Here is a 22,199-nt window from a genome sequence, read left to right as displayed (position 1 = left end):
AGAACCAAGGTCATAAATGAGAAAGGCATGTTGAAATTTAGAGGAGGCGGGGTGGCTCGGTGGACCCGTGCTTAGCAAGCACAAGGCCCTGGGGTTCCATTCCAAGCACCCCAAGAAAAAAGACTTCGCAGAGCCTTGGTCCTTGCCTACAGCACCTCAGAATTCTCATCTCTGTATGACCACCATTCACAAGCAGGTGCTCAAACTTCACGTCCCAGAGTGAGGACAAGTAAGTTCCCTGGGACAAACCCACCAGCCATCTACGTGGATCTCCCAGTGCAGACCTCACGGATTTCCGTCAGCCAGGAAGGGCACATTCCTTGGATTCGTGGACAATTTGACTTTGCTCCTAATCTCTAAAGGAGTTCTCACGAGTGCCTTCATGGCAGACCTGACACCTGCTGCTGACGCGCTCGCTGGCTGTGGCTTGGGAGCCGCCACCGCAGATCAGCCTCATCCGATGTCATGCTGGCCCGTAGGTCTCTCTCACTCCATTTGAATTTGAGCTAAATTGGAATGTTATCAACAGACACTTTACTGCTTATTTAATCTTTCATTAAATTGGAGGCAAATGTTCCATTTCAAGGGTCACAGAGACTTCTACTGCAGCTGCAGACCTGACGGAGAAGAGCATTTTGGCATGTGTGCTCTGCGCAGTGCGCCTCTGTTTACCAAAGCACAGTGCAGGGTGCCTGGGATTCCTCCGAGCCAGCCCTCTCTCACCTGGTCTGAGGCTAAGTCCTTGAATGTCTGTGCCTCTCTCTTGCTACCTGTAGAATGGGAATTAACAGCATTCACTTCTCATGAGTGGCTGAAGTCTAAAGAACAAATATAAAAGCGTCTTGTCTGCAACAGAGCACATGCTCCCCAAAACTCAATTTGCCATTTTCCTTAAACGCCTACTGCGTGAAGGGTATCTGATACACCGTGAAGATGACACATGATTAAACCGCACCCTCTGGGACTGAAGTTGGTGTATTTCTGATGAAATCGGCAACGTCGAGGATGGTGTTTCTGAGCAAGACTGCTGAGGCCGAAACATGAAGGTCACTAGTTAGCAAGCTGGCAATTTAGCGAGACCCTCAGCAACTTAGCAAGACCCTGACTCAAAAAAGACAGCTGGGGAGGTAGCTCAGTAGTAAAGTGTCTGTAACAACAACAACAACCAAAAAAAGACAAAATTGCTGCAACTGCCTTTTAGTGTATAACACCAGTAATCTTACCATGGGGTTTGTCACCAGGTGAGAAAATCCCCTTTGGTTGCAAAAACCTAGTGAAACTAGAGAAATCAAGAAGTAACACAACGCACTGGAATGAACTGGCCCACATTGTGATTTCTCAGCCTTTTGCATCTTGGAGCAAGTGGCCTGTGTGCTCCACTCAGGTCCCCAAGAGGGTTCCAGTCCGCAAGGAAGCTGCTCAGTCAGTCCCGGCCCACTCAGAACTGAAACATTTCAGCTTTGGTTATCTGGGAGGAGAGCCCGGCCCATAGACCGCCTGGACGGCCACACAGCCAGAGCCACATCCTCAGAGGTAACCCCTGCAGATGGCAGGACCCACATCCTCTGTGGTTTGGAAGGGAGCTTCCCTGGCCTCCTGCCCCATTCAGGAAATGGACTCAGCTGCAGGTATAGCGCCTTCCCAGATGGCTCAGGATGTCAGGCGGCCTTGGCAGCAGAGAGAACATGGGGAGCAACCTTACAAGGCAGAGCCCATGCTCCCTGCTTCTGGGAAGCTTCTAACCCAGACCCGGGATCGAAAGAAAGCACCTGACCTCCGGAGCATCTGTTATCTCATTTCATCCTCCCAAAGGCTGCCATTTCACAGGGCAGGAGAGGCTCGGAAAGGGAAAGGGACTTTTTTGAGAAAGCAACCAATGCACCCAGGTCTTTCTGATGCCTGGGGCCAGCCCCTTGCCACTGAGCCACTGTCTCTTGGCAAGGCCACCTCAGCGAGCCATTCCCAACCCCACCCTCCTGCTGCCCCGGAAGTCTGGGTTCGCTGGTTAAGTAACCTTCTGGGTGTTGGGCTAAGCCCTGGTGGGAGGACACGGAGGCTCTGAGAAGTTCAGCACCCCGTCCCCACTGGAAGTGTCACCTGCTGGTGAAAAAAGTTTTATATCCTGGCTTAGTGAAGATAGCACCATGCCCAGGTGGTCAGCAGAAATGGGCCTTCCTAGGGCTGGGGATACAGCTCAGTTGGTAGAGTGCTTGCCTTGCATGCACAAGGCCCTGGGTTCAATCCCCAGCATTGCAAAAATAATAATAATAGTAATAATGGACCCTCCAACCTGCTCCACCAGCAGCGTGCCCCGGCTCAGAAAATGACTCTACTGTCCCCAGCAGCTCAGGTCAACATTTTGGGGTACATTTTTTTTTTTTTTTTTTTTTTTTGGTACAGAGGATCAAACCCAGGAGTGCATTACCACTAAGTCACACTCCCAGCTTTTTAATTTTTTATTTTGAGACACGGTCTCACCAAGTTGCTTAGGGCCTAAGTTGCCTGGGCTGACTTCCAACTTGCAATCCTGCCTCAGCCTCCTGAGTCGCTGGGATTACAGGCCACCTCGCCAGGGGCACATCTTTGATTCCACACATTTCTGCACCTCCACATCCCATCCTGTCCACCTATAAGTTCTGCCAGTGAGCATTCCAGTACCCAATGTTCATGTAGCTCTTGCTGCCAAGGCCTCCTGCACCCTACCATCTCCAACCACCACAGCTCTGCATCCTTCTAGTACTTTCCACAATAGGTTATTGTTGGAGTGTTGCTTTGCTTGCCTTGGGCTGCTTCCCAGTGCTCGGTAGGCACCATAGAGACAGGGTTGTGTCTGTTGGTTCACCTGATGTTCCCAACCCTAGAACTGTGCATGACACTCCATAAATTCAAATTGGACAAGAGACGGATGGATCTAGTACAGAGGCCATTGACCCTGGAGTCAGAGGAATACTGTTTCTGTACCTGTCACTCTGGGGCAGTGAGCTCCAATGCTCCAATGTGTTCAAGCATGACATCTCCAGTGTTTTTCAAGTCTTCCTGCATGCCACCGGTGCAGGTGTGTCTGTGGGTCACGCCTCCAGGCTTCTAGGCTTGGGGTATACCTCCGCCATCTCGCTGGCGTTCTCTAGGCCTCCCATGTGCCATCACAGCGTCTTCCCGCATCTGGGTGTATTTTCCTGGTCGTATCTGCCCCTGGGAGTCAGCAGGTGTGTGTTCCTTCTATCCTTGACATTGGTCCAGCAGTGCCACACTGTTCCAAGGGTTCTACATGCATGTTCTTGTCTGATCTTCACAATATGCAAGCATGGCTGACGTCACTGTCATCCTACAGGTTAGGAAATGAGGCCCTGAGAGGTTAAGTGACTTGCCCGTGGTCGCGCGCCCTGGAAGAGGTGGAGGCCAGCGTGAACCAGCACGCTGAGTCGGTGAGCACTGACCACTGCGGTGTGCAGCCGGGAAGGTGCGTCCGCCTGGGGGCCGCCCTGCCTCCGGAGACCCCCGAGCGTGCGCCCGGCGGAGGCGCGCTGGGACTACAAGTCCCGGCAGCCCAGGCGCGGCGCGGGCGGACGCGGGCCGCAGGGGCGGGGCGGGGCGGGGCTTGGCGGCCGCAGACCGACTGCGGCAGCTCAGAGCCGCGCCGCCGCCGCGCCCGCAGGTGCCTTCGCGTCCCGCGCCGCCCGCGCCCAGCCCGCGCCGCCAGCACCGCGCCCCGCCGGGGCCTTGCGCACGCCGCGGCCGGCGATGAGCGCGAGGAGCCGACATGAGCGCAGGTGGGTGCCCGCCCCGCTCGCGCCCGCCCCGCGCGGCCCCGGGCCCGCCCCGCGCCGCATCTCCCGGGGGCGGGGGCGGCGACATCCCGCGCCGCGGGGTTGCGAGCCGGGGGAGCGGCCCGGGGCGGAGATCTCGGCCCCCTCCCCTCTACAGACACCCTGCCCCGCGAGGCGGAGCCCGGGATGGCGCCGCGACGGCCGGCTGGCCCCCTCTCCTACACCGTGGCGGGGTGCCACGGTCCTGGGGGCCCTGGGCGCGCGACCCCTTCCACTGACTTGCATCCCAGCCCGAGTGACAGTGTCCCGGTGGGGAAAGTGGTGCGCCACCCGGGGCCCTCGGGGCCTCCGGGCAGGTACCCCTCTGCCCTGAATGAATGGCCCGGGAAGGCAGGTCTCCTCGGGGACTGGCTGAGTGTCTTGGGGGCACAAACACCACTCCAGATCCCCTGCCTCAGGCCCCCCAGGACCACACCCTCCAAGCTCCCCATCCCGGCATCAGAGCCCAATTCCACCTGCTGAGAATGAGGCTCACGGACCTCTCCTGTCCAGAGGGCCGCAGCTGCAGCCCCCGCAGCCTGCCTCTGTCCGTGTCCTCCACAGTCCACAGCCTGGAGGGCATCCAGGTGAGGAAGGGGAAGGAAGGGCTGGGGTGCGGCCCAGTGGTGGAGCTCCTGCCCCGCACGCAAGGCCCTGGTTCCATCCCCAGCACTGCGAGAGGAGAGGAGAATCCAGGAAAGATGGCCCCGGGACTCCAGACCCAGATACCAGGCGAGGACAGGGGCTCCAGGCCACAGGGGAACCACAGCGAGGTGGGAGGCAGCCGCCTGGCCGGGTGCCAAGTCATCAGCAGGAAGCCGAGACTTCCGCAGGAAATGAGAGGTTCCCAGATGGTTTTGACTCCAGCCCCTCTGCTCTACAGAGCTGGCGTCATTGCCCCAGGCTGTGAGCTCAGACCCTGGCCAGGCTTGGCCACCCGTCTGCATGACTTTGTACCTGTTAGTCAACATCTCTGGGTCTCATTCTCTCTCTCATTTTTTTCTTAATATTTTTAGTTGTAAGGTCTGGCCATAGAGCTCATGTGGTAGAGTGCCTGACTCTCATGCTGGAGACCCAGGTTCGAGTCCCCAGCCCTCTGTGATTGTGCAAATATTTTTAGTTGTAGATGGACACATACCTTTATTTTATTTACTTATTTTTACATCGTGCTGAGGATCAAACCCAGGGCCTCACACGTGTAAGGCAAGCACTCCGCCACCGAGCTACAATCCCAGCCCCTCATTCTTTTTTAAATTTTTTTGTGGTGCTGGGTGTTGAACCGAGGGCCTTGGGTGTGCTAGGCAAGTGCTTCTCTACTGAGCTACCTCCAGCCCCAGGCCTCATTTTAAATAGGGATTAAACCCAGGGACACTTACCCACTGAGCCACATCCCCAGCCCTTTTTGTATTTCATTTGGAGACAGAGTCTCACTAAGTTGCTTAGGGCCTTGCTAAGTTGCCGAGGCTGGCTTTGAACTTACAGTCCTCCTGCTTCAGCTTCCTGAGCTGCTGGGATGACAGGCATGCGCCACCACATTAAATGGACGTTCTAATCTATATTTTCCATTGAAGATGAACTAAAAGAAGAATGTATTCGTTCAGATCCACATTTCCACCTTCTCCCTTTCACGTTATATGACCCTGGGCAAGGAACCCTGTTCCTCAGTTTCCCCAACTATAAAAGGGGGATGATGCTGGTCCCCGCTTAGGGTTATGTGGAGACCGTGAGCCACGGCCACTGCATCACAAGCACTGAGATGTGGTCGCCCTGGACAGTTCTCACCCACCCAGGCTGCAGGGCCCGCGCTGGGCTGGCCTGAACTGGCAAGAGCTCAGACACCTCCTGTGAGCCTCTGAGCTGCTGGCTGTGAAGAGGGATGAACAGGCCAACTCCATTTTTGACAGGTGTCCTGCCTGACAGCGTGCCCTGGGCTTGACCCTTGCCAGGACCCCGTAGGGTTCCACAGATATGACTTCCGTCTCCCGCAGTCTCTCCCCACCCATTTCCCAAGGTTGAGGAGGAAGCATCCTGGTGAAATGGTGGGCATGGGATAGACAGAGGAAGAACTTCCCAGAGGGAAGGATCGGAAAGGCCCTTTAGGAAGAGGTTGGAGCAGACTGACCCAGGGCTGGGTGGACGTGGACACGTGGCTCCTGGCACCTGGCCTCAGGCTCTGCCATGTCTGCAGGGTGCATTCTGCATTCACTCAGTGTTTACCAACCCTGGCGTGAGCAGGACCTGGGAGAGCCCGTGCAAGGCCGTGGGCGAGGCTGGCAGCAGGTGGACAGTGTGGGCTTCCCGCTTCAGGACCGTCCCTGGACAGGCTGCCTGTGGCAGGCTCAGGGTTCTCATTTGTGACGCACTTAGGAGGCCCAGCCAAGGGCCTGTGCGGAATGGAGTCTGATCAGCAAGCCGCTTCCCTTCGCGCCTGGGATCGCACCTGGGATCGCTGCACCTGATGGCTTGAGGGTTTCAGGCTCAGGGAGGAGCGGCGAACAGTCCTGGGGCACAGCTGTGGGTTTCAGCCTGGGCGATGGGAAGGGAAGGTCTGCCTGGGAAGTGGGCCAGAGAAGAAGCCACACGCCCTGGGCAGGGAGCAACCACCTGTCAGGCCTCAGGAACCTCAGGCACCTGCTTTGGTGACTACTCTTGCTTCTCCTGTGTACTAGTTGCACACAGGGTCTCTGGGATTGTCACCTAGAGATGGGAAATGGAAGGCCAGAGATGCCAAGGCACCTGCCTTATGAAACACAGCTTGCTTGACTGGAGCCAAGAGCACAATTTATATATCCATTTAGCCACCGGGATGGGACCCTACCACTGAGCCACTTCTCCAGCCCTTTTTATTTTTTATTTTGATGCAGGGTCTCACTAAGTTTCTTTAGGGCCCCACTAAATTGCCCCTGCTGACCTGAACTTTGGGATCCTCCTGCTCGGCCTCCTGCGTTGCTGGGATCACGGGCATGGGCCACCTCACCTGGCCCCAGGAGCATAGTTTATGATGCAAATGCTCATGGAGATGTGAGGCCTTGCCCCTGGGGCTTCGTGTCCCAGACGCAGCACCTCCAGGCCGTGGGGAGGAGGACTAGATGCATGAAGCTGCGCTGCGCCCTGGCGACCTGAGGCACTCTTGCCCCGTCCCACAGAGCCATGGAGCACAGCCCTGCACCACTCTGGAGCTGGTCTCAGGGGCATCAAGAGCTGTGGCAAAGCCCAGTTGGGACCAGCCGTCCCAACAGAGGCAAGAAAAGGCTGTGGCTTGCTGGTGGCCGAGGCCCTGCAGGCCCTGCACTGCAGACACCTGTTCTGAGTGCCCCCCTCCCCACCCAGGCTCCACCCCAGGCCCCCCCCCGGAGAGCAGAGCCCCAGCTGCTCCTTGTCTGCAAATGGGGAAGGGAAGGAAATGGAGCGCTTCTCTGCCGCCCCCTGCGTGCGTGCGTTGGTGTGTGTGTGTGTGTGTGTGTGTGTGTTCACCCTGGAGACCAGCCTCTCCCTGGAGCTGGCATCGCTGCACTTGCTCTGAGTCACCGGCGCTGGGAGAGGGCCTGGGCGCCGCAGGTGGGGCTGTGGTTCCCTCCGTTTCTGAGTCATCCTTTGAAAGAGGCTCGGAGGCTCCGTGCCGTGTCCTGCTCTCTGATGGCACCCCCGTGGGCCCCAGAGCCCCATCAGGCACTGACTGCCCAGCTACTCCCTTCCAGGTGGGCCCCTGTGCCAGTGTCCACCACAGGGTCTTGCCAGGAGGGGAGATTCGCAGAGGCTCGGAGGCTGTGAGCAGCCCTTCTGTCCTCCCACCACGGTGGTGGCTTGTACCTTCAGTCCAGGAGGACAGCCTTCTGGACTGCTGGGGTGAGCCCAGGTGGCGCAGCAGTGCCGAGGGCAAGTCTGGGAGGTGAATCTCAAGCAGACCTATCCACGGGCTCGGGTGCCGCAGTCCCAAAAGAAGCAGCACTTTGAATCTCCGTTAGCCACCCTCACTGCTTCTCGGGGGTTCCGAACGCTGGCGGGTGAGCGAGGGGTGCTTGTTTCGACCCTGAACCTCAGGCTCCAGGGAGAGGCGAGCAGCCAGGCGGCTGGACCAGACTCAGAGGCGCCGGTCAAAGCCCAGCCTGCCCTCACTTTCCGGCCCCCCACCACCTCAGATGAGAGCTGACCCCCATCCTGGCCAGCTGGCTTCACAGCTGGGGGTCTGCGACCCCATTCTGGCAATGAGCCAAGTGAAATGTCCCCCAGACACCCCTGCCCCGGCTGGTGAGTGCAGATCTGCAGCCGCAGGCAGGACGAGGAAGGAGCCAGGTTCCTCACTGCTGCACCAGCCCAGGGTTACCAACACCCAGACTTCTCCTTTCATCAGACAAATAAACCCCTTGTTTAATTAAAAAACAAAACCAGAAAACCCCAGCTTGGGAGTCAGCCTGCCTGGGCTCGTGTCCTGCAATTACCATGAAACTGCTGAGTGATCTCTGACAAGTTACTTAACTTCTCTGACCCTCTACTATTGTACAAAATGGGAGTGATAATCATGGTTGCCTGGCAGGGTTATTGTGTTAACCATGTAGATGGGACCAGGAGCAGAGCCCCGCATCTGCTGAGTCCTTGGGGAATGTTGGCTAGCTTGACGTGTGTGTGCACGCGGGCACGCACACCGACAAGGATCGAGGGTCTCAGGCGTGCTCAGCGAGTGCTGTACCTTTCAGCCCCACCTTCAACCCCTCTTCGGATTATTTGCTGGGCTCAGGAAGCTACAGCAGCCCAAGGGTGTGGGGACAGACCAGCTGAGAGGCTGGGCACACTGGGACCCTGGCAGCTGTTTGGCACACTCTGAGCTTGTTCATAGAAACTTAGGAGGGCTCAGATTGGAGGAGTTCAGGTTGAGGGGGAGCCCCACACCTGCCTGGCTTTCCCAACCCCTTAAGGAACTTTCCAGAAGCCCTTGTGAAGTGGGCAGCCGCCCAGCACCGCCCCACCCTGCTGAGGAACCGATCCTGCAGGTCTGGGGAGGAGCCCAACATCCACGTGTCTCCCAGGTCCTTCAGGGGTCAGCACGGAGAGAGGCCCAGCCTCTTGGGGTGCAGAACACCCAGGGCCCACCTGCTCTGCTGAGAGCACAGCTCGTCCGCGGGGGAGGCAGGAGAGAATTGCAGTGGCAGCCTGTTTGCCCCACATCAGTCCCGACTCCTGTCTGCTACTCCAGGCCTTTACTGGACACCAGGACCAAATGAGAATGTGCCCTGACCCCGCCCTCTGGGTGGGGCAGATGAGGATGGAAAGAGGGACACTGAGTTCCAACAGGCTAACAGCTGGCCCTCAGAGCTCAGAGACTCAGCAGGCCCATCCTCCTGTTCCGGGTCACGTCCTTTGGAGGTGGCCTGCACAGGAGGAAATAAGACGCCAACTCAGAACAAACGGGCTGGGATGTATCTCAGCTGGTCGACTGCTCACCTCGCGTGCACGGGCCCTGGGTTCAGTCCCCACCACCAAAAACAAAAAGGACAGGTGCCACCCCTGTAATTCCACAGCTTGGGAGGCTGAGGCAGGAGGATTGCAAATTCAAAACCAGCCTCAGCAAAAGTGAGCCGCGAAGCAACTCAGACCCTGTCTCTGTGTAAGATACAAAAAAGGGCTGGGTGTGGTTCAGAGGTCGAATTCCCCTGAGTTAATCCCGGGTACCCAAAAAACCCCTGCAGAACAGCCGGTGGCAGGCCCTGGAAGACCGGGGCCACTGGATTTATCGGGCAATCCTAAAACAGCTTGTCCATTTACAGAAGGAAGAGGAGGCCTGGGTGCCGCTGGGCGATGGGGCCCTAGGTCACATCCCCAGTGTCGCAGAAGAGCCCTCAAAGACCCTCTCCTTTCCGCCCACAGACAGCAGCCCTCTCGTGGGCAGCACGCCCACCGGCTACGGGACCCTGACGATAGAGACATCAATCGATCCCCTCAGCTCCTCAGTTTCATCCGTGGTAGGTGCCGGGGCAGCGGGCAGGGCAGGGGCAGGGGCCGCCCCGCCTGGCGCCGCGCTGGCCTCAGCCCGCCTCTCGGCCTGCAGAGGCTCAGCGGCTACTGTGGCAGTCCGTGGAGAGTCATCGGCTATCACGTGGTGGTCTGGATGCTGGCGGGGATCCCTTTGCTGCTGTTCCGCTGGAAGCCCTTGTGGGGGGTGCGCCTGCGCTTCCAGCCCTGCAACCTGGCCCGCGCCGAAACACTCGTCATCGAAATAAGAGACAAAGAGGTGAGCGCCGAGGGCCGGCGGGACACGGGGCAGGGGGTCCTCGGGCGGGGCGGGGCCTGTCCAGGCTGAGCCCCGCCTCTGTTCCAGGATAGCTCCCGGCAGCTCTTCACCGTCCAGGTGCGGACCGAGGCCATGGGCGAGGGCAGGTGAGGCAGCCCCGGGGCCCTTCCAGGAGCCCCCACCTCCTCTGCGCCCTCCCACAAGGCTCTGATGCCTCCCTCCCAGCAGGGGACGCGGGCTCTGGTTTGGGGAGGTCTGGGGACAGCTCCGAGCTGCAGAGTAACCCCCAGCTCCTCCGCAGCCTGGAGCTGCCCCCCCAGGCCCAGGCAGAGGATGGGCGGAGCCAGGTGGCTGTGGGGGCAGCGCCAGAGGGGACATGGAAGGACACCACTCCACTCCACAGGCAGCAGGAAGCGGTGAGTGGACAGCTGGCTTCTGGACGAGTCCTCTCCCCTCTCCGGGCCTCAGTTTCTTGAACTGTTCGGTGGGAGGTGGGGCTCCATGTTCTCCTGATTCTGTGGTCCCACACCAGGGGTGCCACCTCCTGCCCGGCCTCTCCTGCCTGTGTTCCTGGCCCATCTGCCCTCCCTCGCCCCATGGAACCAGGGCCGCCTCCTACCCTGCCTCTCTCCCGCCAGACTCGGGTGCTGCGGTACTACCTGTTCCAGGGCCAGCGCTATGTCTGGATGGAGACCCAGCAAGCCTTCTACCAAGTCAGGTGGGAGCCAGGCCAGTGCAGTCTGGGTGCCTCTGCTCCCCAGGGAAACCTTGGGAAAGTTACCGAGCCTCTCTGGGCCTTGGGAGGAAGTGACCCCAGCCTCCTGGGCCATTTGAAGGTGAAGTGTATGTAAAGCTCCACACCACATCTGGCCACTGCTGTGAACCTGACTGGGGGCCCTGGACTCACAATCCGCTTGGGGTCCTGTCCCCACCTGCCAGCAGGTCCTAATTTGAGTCTCTGGGAAGCACAGCCCAAGATGAGGCTTGGGCAGGGAGTGATCTAAACGGTGATCCCAGGTGGCGCTGGGAGGGGATGTCGTCGGGCTGTGGCCCCTCAGGCACCTCTGGGGATTTCTTCCAGCCAGTGTAGAGCACGCACCCTGGGGTGCTGTCCCCCAAGGAGGGAGGGAGCGGGGACACTCGCCCATCAGCTCCCGACCATTTTGGATCATGGCTGCACCTGGGAGCACACTGCCACGCTCGGGGCCATTGGGGCCAGGTGTCCTCACGTGAGGACAGGTGTTTGCAAGGAGCCGCCAGGCCACGCCACAGGGACAGCAGGGGGCTCAGGGCATGTGTGCTGCGTGGGGTGCCGGCACTTCCCAGCGCTCTGCACTCCCACCGTCACGTGACCTGCCCACAGCCTTGTCACTGTCCCTATTCTGCTGATGACAAGATTGGGGCTCGTAAGTTAGGTGACTCGCTTAAGGTATCCGTTTAGATGGTGCTTGTCACTGAGTACTAGTTGCTCTAGTCACCATGAACACTCCGTCACCTCTCGTTGTCCTTCCTTGGTGAGATGCTGGAGGCCCCGTCAGAGGAACAGGGCCCACTGAGCCCAGAGTCCCTGGGGGAGCTCCTTCCCAGGCGCCCAGTGTGACAGAGGGGCTCAGTAAGGGCCTGGAGTCCCAAGTCCCGAGCCTGTTGGGGAGGGAGGTGCAGAGCTCGGCTGTCACCCACACGAGGGTCCTTTCCCCACCCCGTCCAGCCTGCTAGACCGTGGCCGCACCTGTGACGACATCCACCGTGCTCGCGCTGGCCTCAGCCCCCAGGAGCAGACCGTGAGGTGGGTGCTGCTGGGCCAGAGCCCCGAGCTGGGCCCTGCCTTGCCCTCCCTGCCCTGCTCACCTGCCTTCCTGGGGGCTTGGCTTCCCTAGTATAAAATGGGGAGCTGTGTGACCCCAGGAGGGCCCGGCGGCCACAGCCCCTCATGACAGCCAGCCCCCGCCTCTTCCAGGAAGACCATGTACGGCCCCAACGTGATCAGCATACCTGTCAAGTCCTACCCACAGCTCCTGCTGGATGAGGTAGGGCTGTCGCGGGGCCCTCGCGACAGGTGCTGGGCGTCCTTGACCCAGGGCTTGCCTCCGCCCGCCACTTGACGGTGGCAGACCCGACCAGTTGTCCCCTTCTTGGTCCCCTCAGACTGCGGTCAGCTCAGCTGGCAAGACGCCAGGTCAAGGACTAGAGGTTGCACCCAAGGCTTGGGCTGACGGTGGGGCCGCCTGTGGGGGGACAGGAGATAGATGCCCCGGGGAGCAGCTGCCCCGTGCCAGGCTGTGCCCTGGCCCCTGGCGCCTTCCATGGGTGACCGTCTCATTCTCCAGCAGCCCTGTAAGACCAGGCTCCTCTGCTCAACAGGAGGAGGCCAAACTCTGAGCAGGGGCAGGACGTAGTCAGGGTCACTCGGGGACAAAGGCAGGCCCGTGACCTGGACGCCTAGAGGAAAGTGTGACCCTCCCGCCTCTGACTCTCAGGCAGGCTCCGGAACGCTGATAGAAATGGCAGCCTGCCCCTTGGCCCTCCTGTGCCCCCCCGGGCCTTCTGCTCCCTGGCCTCTGGCCAGGCTGCCCTGGGGGCCCGGTCCTCATGCTGCCTCATGCCCCCGCCAGGCACTGAACCCCTACTACGGGTTCCAGGCCTTCAGCATCGCCCTGTGGTTGGCCGACCGCTACTACTGGTACGCGCTGTGCATCTTCCTCATCTCCAGCGTCTCCATCTGCCTGTCGCTCTACAAGACCAGAAAGGTGAGTGGTGGGAGGCAGGCAGGGGCGGCAGGTAGTCCCCACGGGGCCTCCACCCACCCACCTCCTGCCCCCGTGCCCACAGCAAAGCCAGACGCTGAGGGACATGGTCAAGCTGTCCGTGCGGGTGCGCGTGTGCCGGCCTGGAGGAGGTGAGGAGCCAGGGCCTGGCGGGGGGCTGGCGGCGACCGGAGCGGCGGCCCTGCTGAGCTTCTACCTGCCCGCAGAGGAGGAATGGGTGGACTCCAGCCAGCTGGTGCCCGGAGACTGCCTGGTGCTGCCCCCGGAGGGCGGGCTGGTACCCTGTGATGCCGCCCTGGTGGCTGGCGAGTGCATGGTCAACGAGAGCTCCCTGACAGGTCAGCCCGGCCCCAGCCCGGCCCCAGCCCCCCTCCCGGTCACCCAGCCTCTGCCGGGGTCACGAGTTTGCTTGAGGTTTCTTTTCCTTTTTCTTTAAGTAACATCCTGGCTTTGCCACTTGCTGACCCCCCACCCTGGGCTCATGGCTTAACCTGTTTCCCGTCCTATAAAAGGGGAACGGTCACCCCTGGACAGGAGGCGCACAGTTAAGCTCCCAGTGTGTGTGAAGAAATGTCCACCTTCAGGGCCTGTGGACCCCAAGGCACCTGGGAGAACATGGCGCACGGACGGGTGGGGGTCCCGCTCACCACCCGCTCCCAGGGCGGGATGCGAAGGGCTCGGTGTCCTTCCAGCCTGGCTCAGCATTTGCGGAACCTGCTCGCCCCTTTTGTTTACGGCGTGAGATCACGTTGGTGTGCTTTGTGCTCCTGAGTGACGCTCGTTCTGGGCACTTGTGCTTGCCACCCAGAGGCTGCAGTGCGGGCGGGTCGTGACCAGGTAACCTGGGCCGCAGCGACGAGTGTCGGATACGAGTTTGCAGCACAGACGGTGCAGCCACGGTGGCCTCGTCCTGCGTGTCTCTTAATAAGCTTGGGGATTTTTCTCTCTGCAACGCGTCAGGTCTTGGTGGCGGACACCAGACAGAGTTTGTTAAAAACCGCGGCGTGGTGACTTTTGCCAAGGAGTTGTTCTGGCTGGAGTCCTGTTGGCCATGGGGATTGTTAGGAGCGGCACCCTCGGTTGGCCTTCTCCAGCCGTCCACACCTGTCTCCTCCGCCTACCTCTTAGGGGACAGAGCCAGGGCCTGGGTTGTCCCCAAGTCCCTCCCGGAAACCTGCACACAGTAGATGCTCCCAGGCATTCAGTAAGGGACTGCCACTCTGCCAGGCAGCCTCCCAGCGCTCTGTGGCGGTCGTGGCACACCCCTGCCTAAGTCACCCTGTTGATCTGAGTCACAAAGCTGACACGCGCTTGTGAGAAAAGTCCCGACGGGAGAGAGGCCCCCGCCCTCGGTACAGGGTGCGCCCCACAGGCCCGCCACCCCCCAGAGCTGGTTCCTGGGACCTGGCCCTGCGCGTCTTCACATCTTCTGTCCTCTCCCAGCCTCAGCGTCCTTCTCTATAAAATGGGACTGTGATTTCACACCTGGGTACAGAGTCAGTGAGACCCAGGGCTGAGGCAGCAACTGCGCGCGGTTCCTGTTCTGTGGGGGAGGGGATGGCCCGAGGGCCCTCTGTGGGCTCACAGCGCGCCCTCCCCAGGGGAGAGTGTGCCAGTGCTGAAAACGGCCCTGCCCGAGGGACCCCGACCCTACTGCCCAGAGACGCATCGGCGGCACACACTCTTCTGTGGGACCCTCATCTTGCAGGCCCGGGCCTATGTGGGACCCCAGGTCCTGGCGGTGGTGACCCGAACAGGTACACACCTGGAGGTGGGGACGAAAACTGGGCTAAGCGCCTGGGAGGAGAGGTGACACAGGCAGGGCAGGACCCTGGGCCCGACCCCACACCCGCTCTGCACTGCCCTGCTGCAGTCCACCGCAGCCGGCAGGGTGGCGAATGCTGCAGGGGGTGGGGCGTGGCAAGCAGGAGGGAGTCCACCGTGTCTTATGCCTCCCAGCGACTCCAGAGTTCGAGGCAGGAAGATGGGAAGTTCAAGGCCAGCCTCAGCAACTTAATGAGACCCTGTCTAAAAAATAAAAAGGGCTGGGGATGTGGCTCAGTGGCAGAGCGTCCTTGGGTTCAATCTTAACCACAAAAAACCTCAAAACCCATAGGAGGCCGGGCCAGGCCTGTGAGCATCCCACCTCAGCACCCCAGGGTGAAACGGGGATGGGAGGTCGGGAGGCCTGCCCGCTGAGTTCTCCAGCCTTGGCTTCCCTGCCTCTCCCCAGGGTTCTGCACGGCTAAAGGGGGCCTGGTGAGCTCCATCTTGCATCCGCGGCCCATCAACTTCAAGTTCTACAAGCACAGCATGAAGTTCGTGACTGCCCTCTCTGTGCTGGGTGAGTGTGGCCCTGCACCCCACCCTGCTGTGCCCCACTTACCTGCATGGTGCAGTGGCACATGCCTGAAATCCAGCCAGTCGGGAGGCTGAGGCAGGAGGATCATAATTTCAAAGCCAGCCTTAGCAACTTAGGGAGACCCTGTCTCAAGATAAAAAATAAAAAGTGCTGGGGCGTGGCTGGCGGTGGTGCCTGGGTTCCCATCCCCAGCCACAGAACCCTGAAACCCCACTCCCGCCCCCAGCTCTGCTCGGCACCATCTACAGCATCTTCATCCTCCACCGCAACCGGGTAAGCGCGGCCTGGGCCGGGCTGGGCGGGGCTGGCCGGCTGTCCACCGGGCCTGCCCTCAGTGTTCACAGAGACTCCTGCCAGGTACCTGTGAACGAGATTGTGATCCGGGCTCTGGACCTGGTGACGGTGGTAGTGCCACCCGCCCTGCCGGCTGCCATGACTGTGTGCACACTCTACGCCCAGAGCCGGCTGCGGGCACAAGGCATCTTCTGCATCCACCCGCTGCGCATCAACCTGGGGGGCAAGCTGCGGCTGGTGTGCTTCGACAAGGTGGGCTGGGGGCTCGATTGGGGGCCCAGAGTCAGCCAGGCCTCCTCACCTGGTGCAGCGGCATCAGGGCACAGCCTGCCTGACGCCAGGTCCCATCACGGTGGACGCATCAGGGGCCCCCGGGCCCACCCAGCTCCACCTCCCCAGCCATGGTCTATTAGATGGAATGCCCGAATCATTTACTCACTGTTTGGGATCCATTGAGGACCTACTGTGTGCCTGGGGTCCAGCAGTGACCAGCACAGACATCCTCACAGACTTATTCTGGTGTCCCCACCAGAATAAGAGCCAGCAAAGCAGACACCGAGGGCCGGAGGCTCGGGGAGGGAGCATGTGGGTACCTGATGGGGGGTGAACGGGGCAGCTCCAGAGAGGGCGCTGGAGGAAGGGTCCTCCCAGCATGGTGTGCGTGGCCTCACTGGGGGGAGGGGCCGGCAGGAGATGGGCAAGGGCAGAGACCCCAAGGTGGGAGCAGCATGAGGGGCAGGCGGACAGTAAACTTGGGCACAGTGAGCAGTGGCGAGACCAGGTGGGCAGCACCTGGTCAGCAGAGGCAGCAGGTCAGACACGGTTCCAAGGGTGTCGGGGGCCGAAACCTAAGTGGGGAGCATGATCAGATGCGCACAGGCCCAGGCTGGTGAAGGAGCCGGGCCTGCAGCTGGGCAGGTGGACTCTGGCAGGGCAAGGGTGGGCACGCACAAATACATGGAGTGCTGCCTGTGGCCAGCTGCTCCTCTGGTCCTGTGAGCAGGTGGGGAAGCAGAGAAGCCACCTGCAGGCACCCCTGGCAAGGCCTGCCTGTCCTCCTTGATTCTGGACAGTTACGGGGGAGGCTTCTGGGAGGAAACGCCAGGCGGAGAGCCAAGGGCCAGGGCGGCCCCAGCAGAGACCCTGGGGCAAGAAAGGGCTCCGTGTCTTCAGTTCTGGCTTCCTGGGTTCCCATGGGACTGCCCAGACTGTGCCACCTCAGCGGGCACAGTGTATCCCAGGACTCTTCGCTGTCCCCCGCAGACAGGCACCCTCACCGAAGATGGCTTGGACGTGATGGGGGTGGTGCCCCTGAAGGAGCAGGCCTTCCTGCCGCTGGTCCCCGAGCCCCGCCGCCTGCCCATGGGGCCCCTGCTCCGAGCACTGGCCACCTGCCATGCCCTCAGTCAACTCCAGGGCACCCCAGTGGGCGACCCCATGGACCTCAAGATGGTGGAGTCTACTGGCTGGGTGAGGAGGCCATGCCCCAGGGCAGTTGGGCCTGCGTCCCCCCTCGTCCTCACGCCCGGTCCCTCGGGTGCTCTCTATCTCTCCCGTGGGTGGTACTGGCAGGGCCTTATGCGGAGGGCTGGCTGCATGCTGGCCTGTCTCTTGTTCCTCCCCGAGCCCCAGCAGGCACACCTAAGACCTGCCTTCTAGGGGGCCAACAGGCCAATGGAGATTTGGAATAACTTGTTGGGGTCACCTGACAACTTAGAGGCAACAGAGCCAGAGTTTGAATTTGAGTCTACCCATGCCCATGCTCCAAAGCCCATCCTCTTAACTCCTGCACCACCGTCTCCTGTGAAGGAAGTCTCCCCTGAGTCTGACTCCAGTCTCCCCTGCTGCCTGTCTCGATGGGCGAAGCCCCTAGGTGCCAGCCTTCTCTGCTTGCCTCCCAGGTCCTGGAGGAGGGGCCGGCAGCAGACTCGGCACTGGGGACGCAGGTCTTGGCAGTGATGAGGCCACCTGAGGATTCCCAGCTGCAGGGACCGGTGAGCTGGGGGGTGACCGTGTGGCCTGGGGCCCAGGGCTGGGCTCCAGAGCCAGCCCCTCACTGCCCCCTACCCTGCAGGAGGAGCCCCCAGTGCCAGTGAGTGTCCTCTGCCGCTTCCCCTTCTCTTCAGCTCTGCAGCGGATGGACGTGGTGGTGGCCTGGCCAGGGGCCACTCAGCCCGAGGCCTACGTCAAAGGCTCCCCAGAGCTAGTGGCAGGACTCTGCAGCCCTGAGACGGGTAAAGGGGACAGGTTGGGCCTTGGCACAGAGCGGGCTGGGCTTCCAGCCTCTGCCTGTGCCCTGCTCTGTCCCCGTGACCCACCCTCTCCCGCAGTGCCCGCCGACTTCACCCAGTTGCTGCAGACCTACACCAGCGCTGGCTACCGCGTCGTGGCCCTGGCCAGCAAGTCCCTGCCCATTGCACCCAGCCTGGAGGCCGCTCAGCAGCTGACGAGGTGGGCCCGTCTGAGTGGGCGTCCAAGCCAGGGAAGACGCCCCTGCCAGTGACTAGGAAGGGGTGTGGGCCACCCTGTGACCTCTGACCTTGTCCTCCCAACGCCCAGGGACGCCGTGGAGCAGGAGTTGAGCCTCCTGGGGCTGCTGGTCATGAGGAACTTGCTCAAGCCACAGACGACGCCAGTTATCCAGGCTCTGCGGAGAACACACATCCGCACTGTCATGGTGACAGGTACCGTGGCCCGCAGGGCCTGGCTTCGGAGGGGAGAATCTGCTCAGTTCTTGGCAGAAGGAAGAGGTGCCCAATGCCCACTCCTGGGGCATCTTTCTGGGGCCAGGCCATCTTGAAACATTTCGTGGCTCTTCACAGTATTGCTCACAAATGTAACTGCCACCCCCACTTCACAGATGAGAAAACTGAGGCTCAGTGGAATGACCTCCTGGGAGCCCAGGTGTGGTGTCAGACAGTGTGGGCTCCAGCCCAGCTGCTCACCTGCTGGGTGACCTCTGAATTCCAGTTTCCACCTCTGAGAAGCGGGGGTGATGGTGTTGGCCTCAAAGCTTGTGCCAGGCTCATGGGCAGAGGAGATTCTAAGTGGGGGAGACGGCAGCAGCTCGGCCCTGGGCACCCGGCTGTCACTGTGCCCACACCCACACGCTGTTCCACAAGCCTGTGGGACCCAAGCCCAGTCCCCTTCCATCAAGCCCCTCAGTGCCTAGTTCTGATGAGGAAACAGAGCCAGCGGCGTGGCTGACCTGCAGACCTGGGGGTCAGGGTGAGGGTGGCCCCTGGTCAGCACTAGACTTTGACTTTGCCCTGCTCCCACCAGGGGACAACCTGCAGACAGCGGTCACTGTGGCCCAGAGCTGTGGCATGGTGGGTCCCCAGGAGCACCTGGTCATCATCCACGCTACCCGCCCTGAGCGGGGGCAGCCCGCCTCCCTGCAGTTCCTGCCCGTGGAGCCCTCCGCAGCCGCGAACGGGGCTAGGGTAAGGCCGACCCCTCACCACAACCCCGGCTGTGGCACCCGACCCAGGTCCCAGCTCTCTGGGGGACAGGGGAGCTCAGCCGAGCTTCCTGGGCCCCCAGGATCCTGTCCAGGCTGCAAGCTACACTGTGGAGCCAGAGCCCCGGCCCAGCCACCTGGCCCTTGGCGGGTCCACCTTTGATGTTCTCAGGAAGCACTTCCCCCAGCTGCTGCCCAAGGTAGGGCTGCCCTGAGCCTGGCCACCCACTCCTGCCGCTCGGCCCTGCTCTCGCCCCCGACGGCTGCCTCAGCCCTGCCCTCGCTGCGCTCCAGGTCCTGGTACAGGGCACCGTCTTCGCCCGCATGGCCCCTGAGCAGAAGACGGAGCTGGTGTGCGAGCTGCAGAGGCTTCAGTGAGTGCCAGGCGGGGGGCTCAGCCTGCGGGGTCCCTGAGCTGCCGTCTCAGGCACCGGCAGCCCTCCTGGGTCTGCTGTGTCAGCCACTGTGGGCACCGGTGGGCACTGCTCAGCCCTTGGCAGAGGGAAGAGGTGCCCTCACAACACACCCTCCCCGTCAGGTACTGTGTAGGCATGTGCGGGGACGGCGCCAACGACTGCGGGGCGCTGAAGGCGGCCGACGTGGGCATCTCACTCTCCCAGGCCGAGGCCTCCGTCGTCTCGCCCTTCACCTCGAGTGTGGCCAGTATCGAGTGCGTGCCCATGGTCATCAGGTGAGGCAGCAGGGCTGGTGGGCGGTGTGAGGCCCACCCTGCCCGCCGGCCTGCCCTCATGCCCGGGCCTGCTACCTAGGGAAGGCCGCTGTTCCCTGGACACGTCCTTCAGCGTCTTCAAGTACATGGCCCTGTACAGCCTAACCCAGTTCATCTCGGTCCTGATCCTCTACACGGTGAGCGCCGCCCCGGGGCACAGCAGCTGGGAACCGCACATTCTGGAACTGGCTCTGCCTCTTCCACCCAGTCAGGCAGTGAGACTGAAGCAAGATGGAAGTCTTGGGCACAGGGCCCAGCACACAGTAGGGCCTCACCCATGGTAGCCCTATCGTGTGCTAACAACCTGCCCCTAATTCCGGGAGCTCCTGTCTGCAGGGGAGACAGGCAGAGCCCAGGCAGGAGTGGGGCAGGGGTCTTGACTGCCGCAGATGGCAGCCGTGCACGCCCTGCTGCCCCGGGAGTACAGGTGCATGGGGCAGTGCAGACCCCGGACCTGTGTCCGTCCCCACGTCCCCCCGACGGCTGGGAGCCACATGGCAGAGCCCAGGCCTCCCTCAGGTGTAGGTCAGACCGAGGGCAGGACAGTGCCCCCGCGTCTGACGGGGGCCTGTGCCTCCCCAGGCCAGAGCTTCCCTATGGCTGGGCAAACACTGGCCCCTGGGACGGGAGGGCTTTTGCCTTTCCTGTCCCTGTCACTGGGGCTGCCCCAGGGCTGGGCCAGGCCAGATCTCAGCAGCCCCTCTGCCCTCCCTCCTCTGCCACAGATCAACACCAACCTGGGGGACGTGCAGTTCCTGGCCATCGACCTGGTCATCACCACCACCATCGCGGTCCTCATGAGCCGCACGGGGCCAGCTCTGACGCTGGGACGGGCGCGGCCACCAGGGGCGCTGCTCAGCGTCCCCGTGCTGAGCAGCTTGCTGCTGCAGGTGGCCCTGGTGGCTGGCGTGCAGCTCGGGGGCTACTTCCTGGCCGTGGCCCAGCCATGGTGAGTGGAGCAGGGCGGCTTCCCCCGCCTCGCCCTGCCGCCTGCACGCCACACTCACCAGACCCCAACTCCCAGGTTTGTGCCTCTGAACAAGACGTTGCCCGCGCCAGACAACCTGCCCAACTATGAGAACACCGTGGTCTTCTCTCTGTCCAGCTTCCAATACCTCATCCTGGCCGCGGCCGTGTCCAAGGGGGCGCCCTTCCGCCGGCCGCTCTACACCAACGGTGCTGCTGCGGGGTGGGGCGGGTGCGGCCGGGGCAGCGGGCGGGCCCGAGGGGAGCGTGGGTGCGAGCGTCCAGGGCACGGCTCCTTGCTGACAGACTCCCCCACCCCCAGTGCCCTTCCTGGTGGCCCTGGTGCTCTTGGGCTCTGTCCTGGTGGGCCTCATCCTGGTCCCCGGCCTCCTGCAGGGGCCACTAGGACTGAGGAACATTGCGGACACCTGCTTCAAGCTGCTGCTGCTGGGCCTGGTCGCCTTCAACCTCGTGGGGGCCTTCATGCTGGAGGTGGGGCCCGCCCCGGTTGCAGCGCTAGGGGGATGTGGGGCTCGGCCGGCAGCCTGCTCACACCCCGCCTGTCCCCTGCAGAGCGTGCTGGACCAGTGCCTCCCTGCCTGCCTGCGACGGCTCCGGCCCAAACGGGCCTCCAAGAAGCGCTTCAAGCAGCTGGAGCGGGAGCTGGCTGAGCAGCCCTGGCCGCCACTGGCTGCCGGTGCCGTGAGGTAGTGCGGGCCGTGGGCGCGCTGGACACTGGACTTCCCTGCCTCTGAGCCACCAGCTGGACCCGTCTCTAGAGATGCCACCACCGTCACCTCCCACAGCCCTGAGGTTGGCTGTTGTCACACTCCTGTGCAAGAGAGCCTGGCCCAGCCTTCCCTACACCCCCCCGGAAGTGCTGACTGTTGTCCCCACTGTAGTCCATGCTGTGTAGACAGCAGCCACCACCTCCACCGGGAGCTGCTGTCATTTAGCAAATAAAGCAAATGAAATGATGTTTTCCTGGCTCGGCCAAGCCTGGCTCGCACTTGAGCACCGTGGACCTTCCTGCTGCCCGGGAGGAGCTGCGCAGCCCCTCTGTGCCCAGATCACACTGGACGGCCCTGGCTGGGCCTGCCTGTCACCCGACAGTGGTCTTCTGTGTGCAGCCTGGGCTGGTGCGCATTGAGCACCTTGCACGTTTCCATTTACTCCTCCGCAGCAGGTGCTGTCCCCACTTTCCAGACGAGGGACCTGAGTCTTAGAGGTCTTGTCATAGAAGCGGGGCCAGCGCTCAGGATTCCAGCAGGCTCTTGACCGCCTGCCCTCCTGCGGGGGAAGAGGAGAGACAGACAGTTCCTCCCCGCCTGCCGCCCCCACATCCCTGGTGGTAATCCTGGTCCAGCTCCTCCCTCACAGAATCCAGGCTCCAAGCCCAGGTCCCCCCGCCAGAAACACGCACTGTCCCCCGGGAGGGTGGGTGGGTCTGACCTCATCCACCAGCGGGCCGTTGGCCAAGCCCCTCTGCTCTGGAGACGCAGCTGAGCCTGGCTCATCTGGGCAGGGCGAACAGGAAAGAAAGGCCGTTTCCTGCCTTCCAGAGGCCCCTGCCAGACCCGTTACTGGAAC

General features: G+C 61.7%; 1 protein-coding gene across 3 annotated transcripts; it reads left to right on the top strand.

The window, feature by feature from the left end:
• Positions 1-3,611: 3,611 nt before the first annotated feature.
• Positions 3,612-21,568, top strand: ATP13A2 (ATPase cation transporting 13A2). Of its 3 annotated transcripts, none has more exons than XM_079100626.1 (29): positions 3,612-3,770; positions 9,669-9,763; positions 9,850-10,032; positions 10,120-10,178; positions 10,334-10,448; positions 10,671-10,750; positions 11,741-11,818; positions 11,990-12,059; positions 12,645-12,779; positions 12,862-12,928; positions 13,004-13,135; positions 14,399-14,554; positions 15,031-15,141; positions 15,386-15,432; positions 15,517-15,705; positions 16,717-16,923; positions 17,355-17,447; positions 17,528-17,687; positions 17,784-17,904; positions 18,013-18,137; positions 18,736-18,896; positions 18,997-19,113; positions 19,208-19,287; positions 19,452-19,604; positions 19,684-19,780; positions 20,369-20,592; positions 20,668-20,819; positions 21,006-21,101; positions 21,183-21,568. In XM_079100626.1, the coding sequence occupies exons 1-29, from the start codon at positions 3,761-3,763 to the stop codon at positions 21,278-21,280; spliced, it is 3,411 nt and encodes a 1,136-aa protein (XP_078956752.1). In that variant the 5' UTR covers positions 3,612-3,760; the 3' UTR covers positions 21,281-21,568. The 3 variants fall into 3 exon arrangements, with proteins under 3 accessions (XP_078956752.1, XP_078956751.1, XP_078956753.1); XM_079100625.1 differs by having other exon boundaries at positions 20,932-21,101; XM_079100627.1 differs by lacking the exon at positions 21,006-21,101.
• The last annotated feature ends 631 nt before the right edge of the window (positions 21,569-22,199 follow it).

Source organism: Sciurus vulgaris (genome assembly GCF_902686455.1).
Source record: "Sciurus vulgaris genome assembly, chromosome: 1".
In the NCBI taxonomy this organism is placed as follows: Eukaryota; Metazoa; Chordata; class Mammalia; order Rodentia; family Sciuridae; genus Sciurus; species Sciurus vulgaris.
Note: the sequence above shows the minus strand (reverse complement) of the source record. Positions and strands in the feature narration are given on the sequence as shown.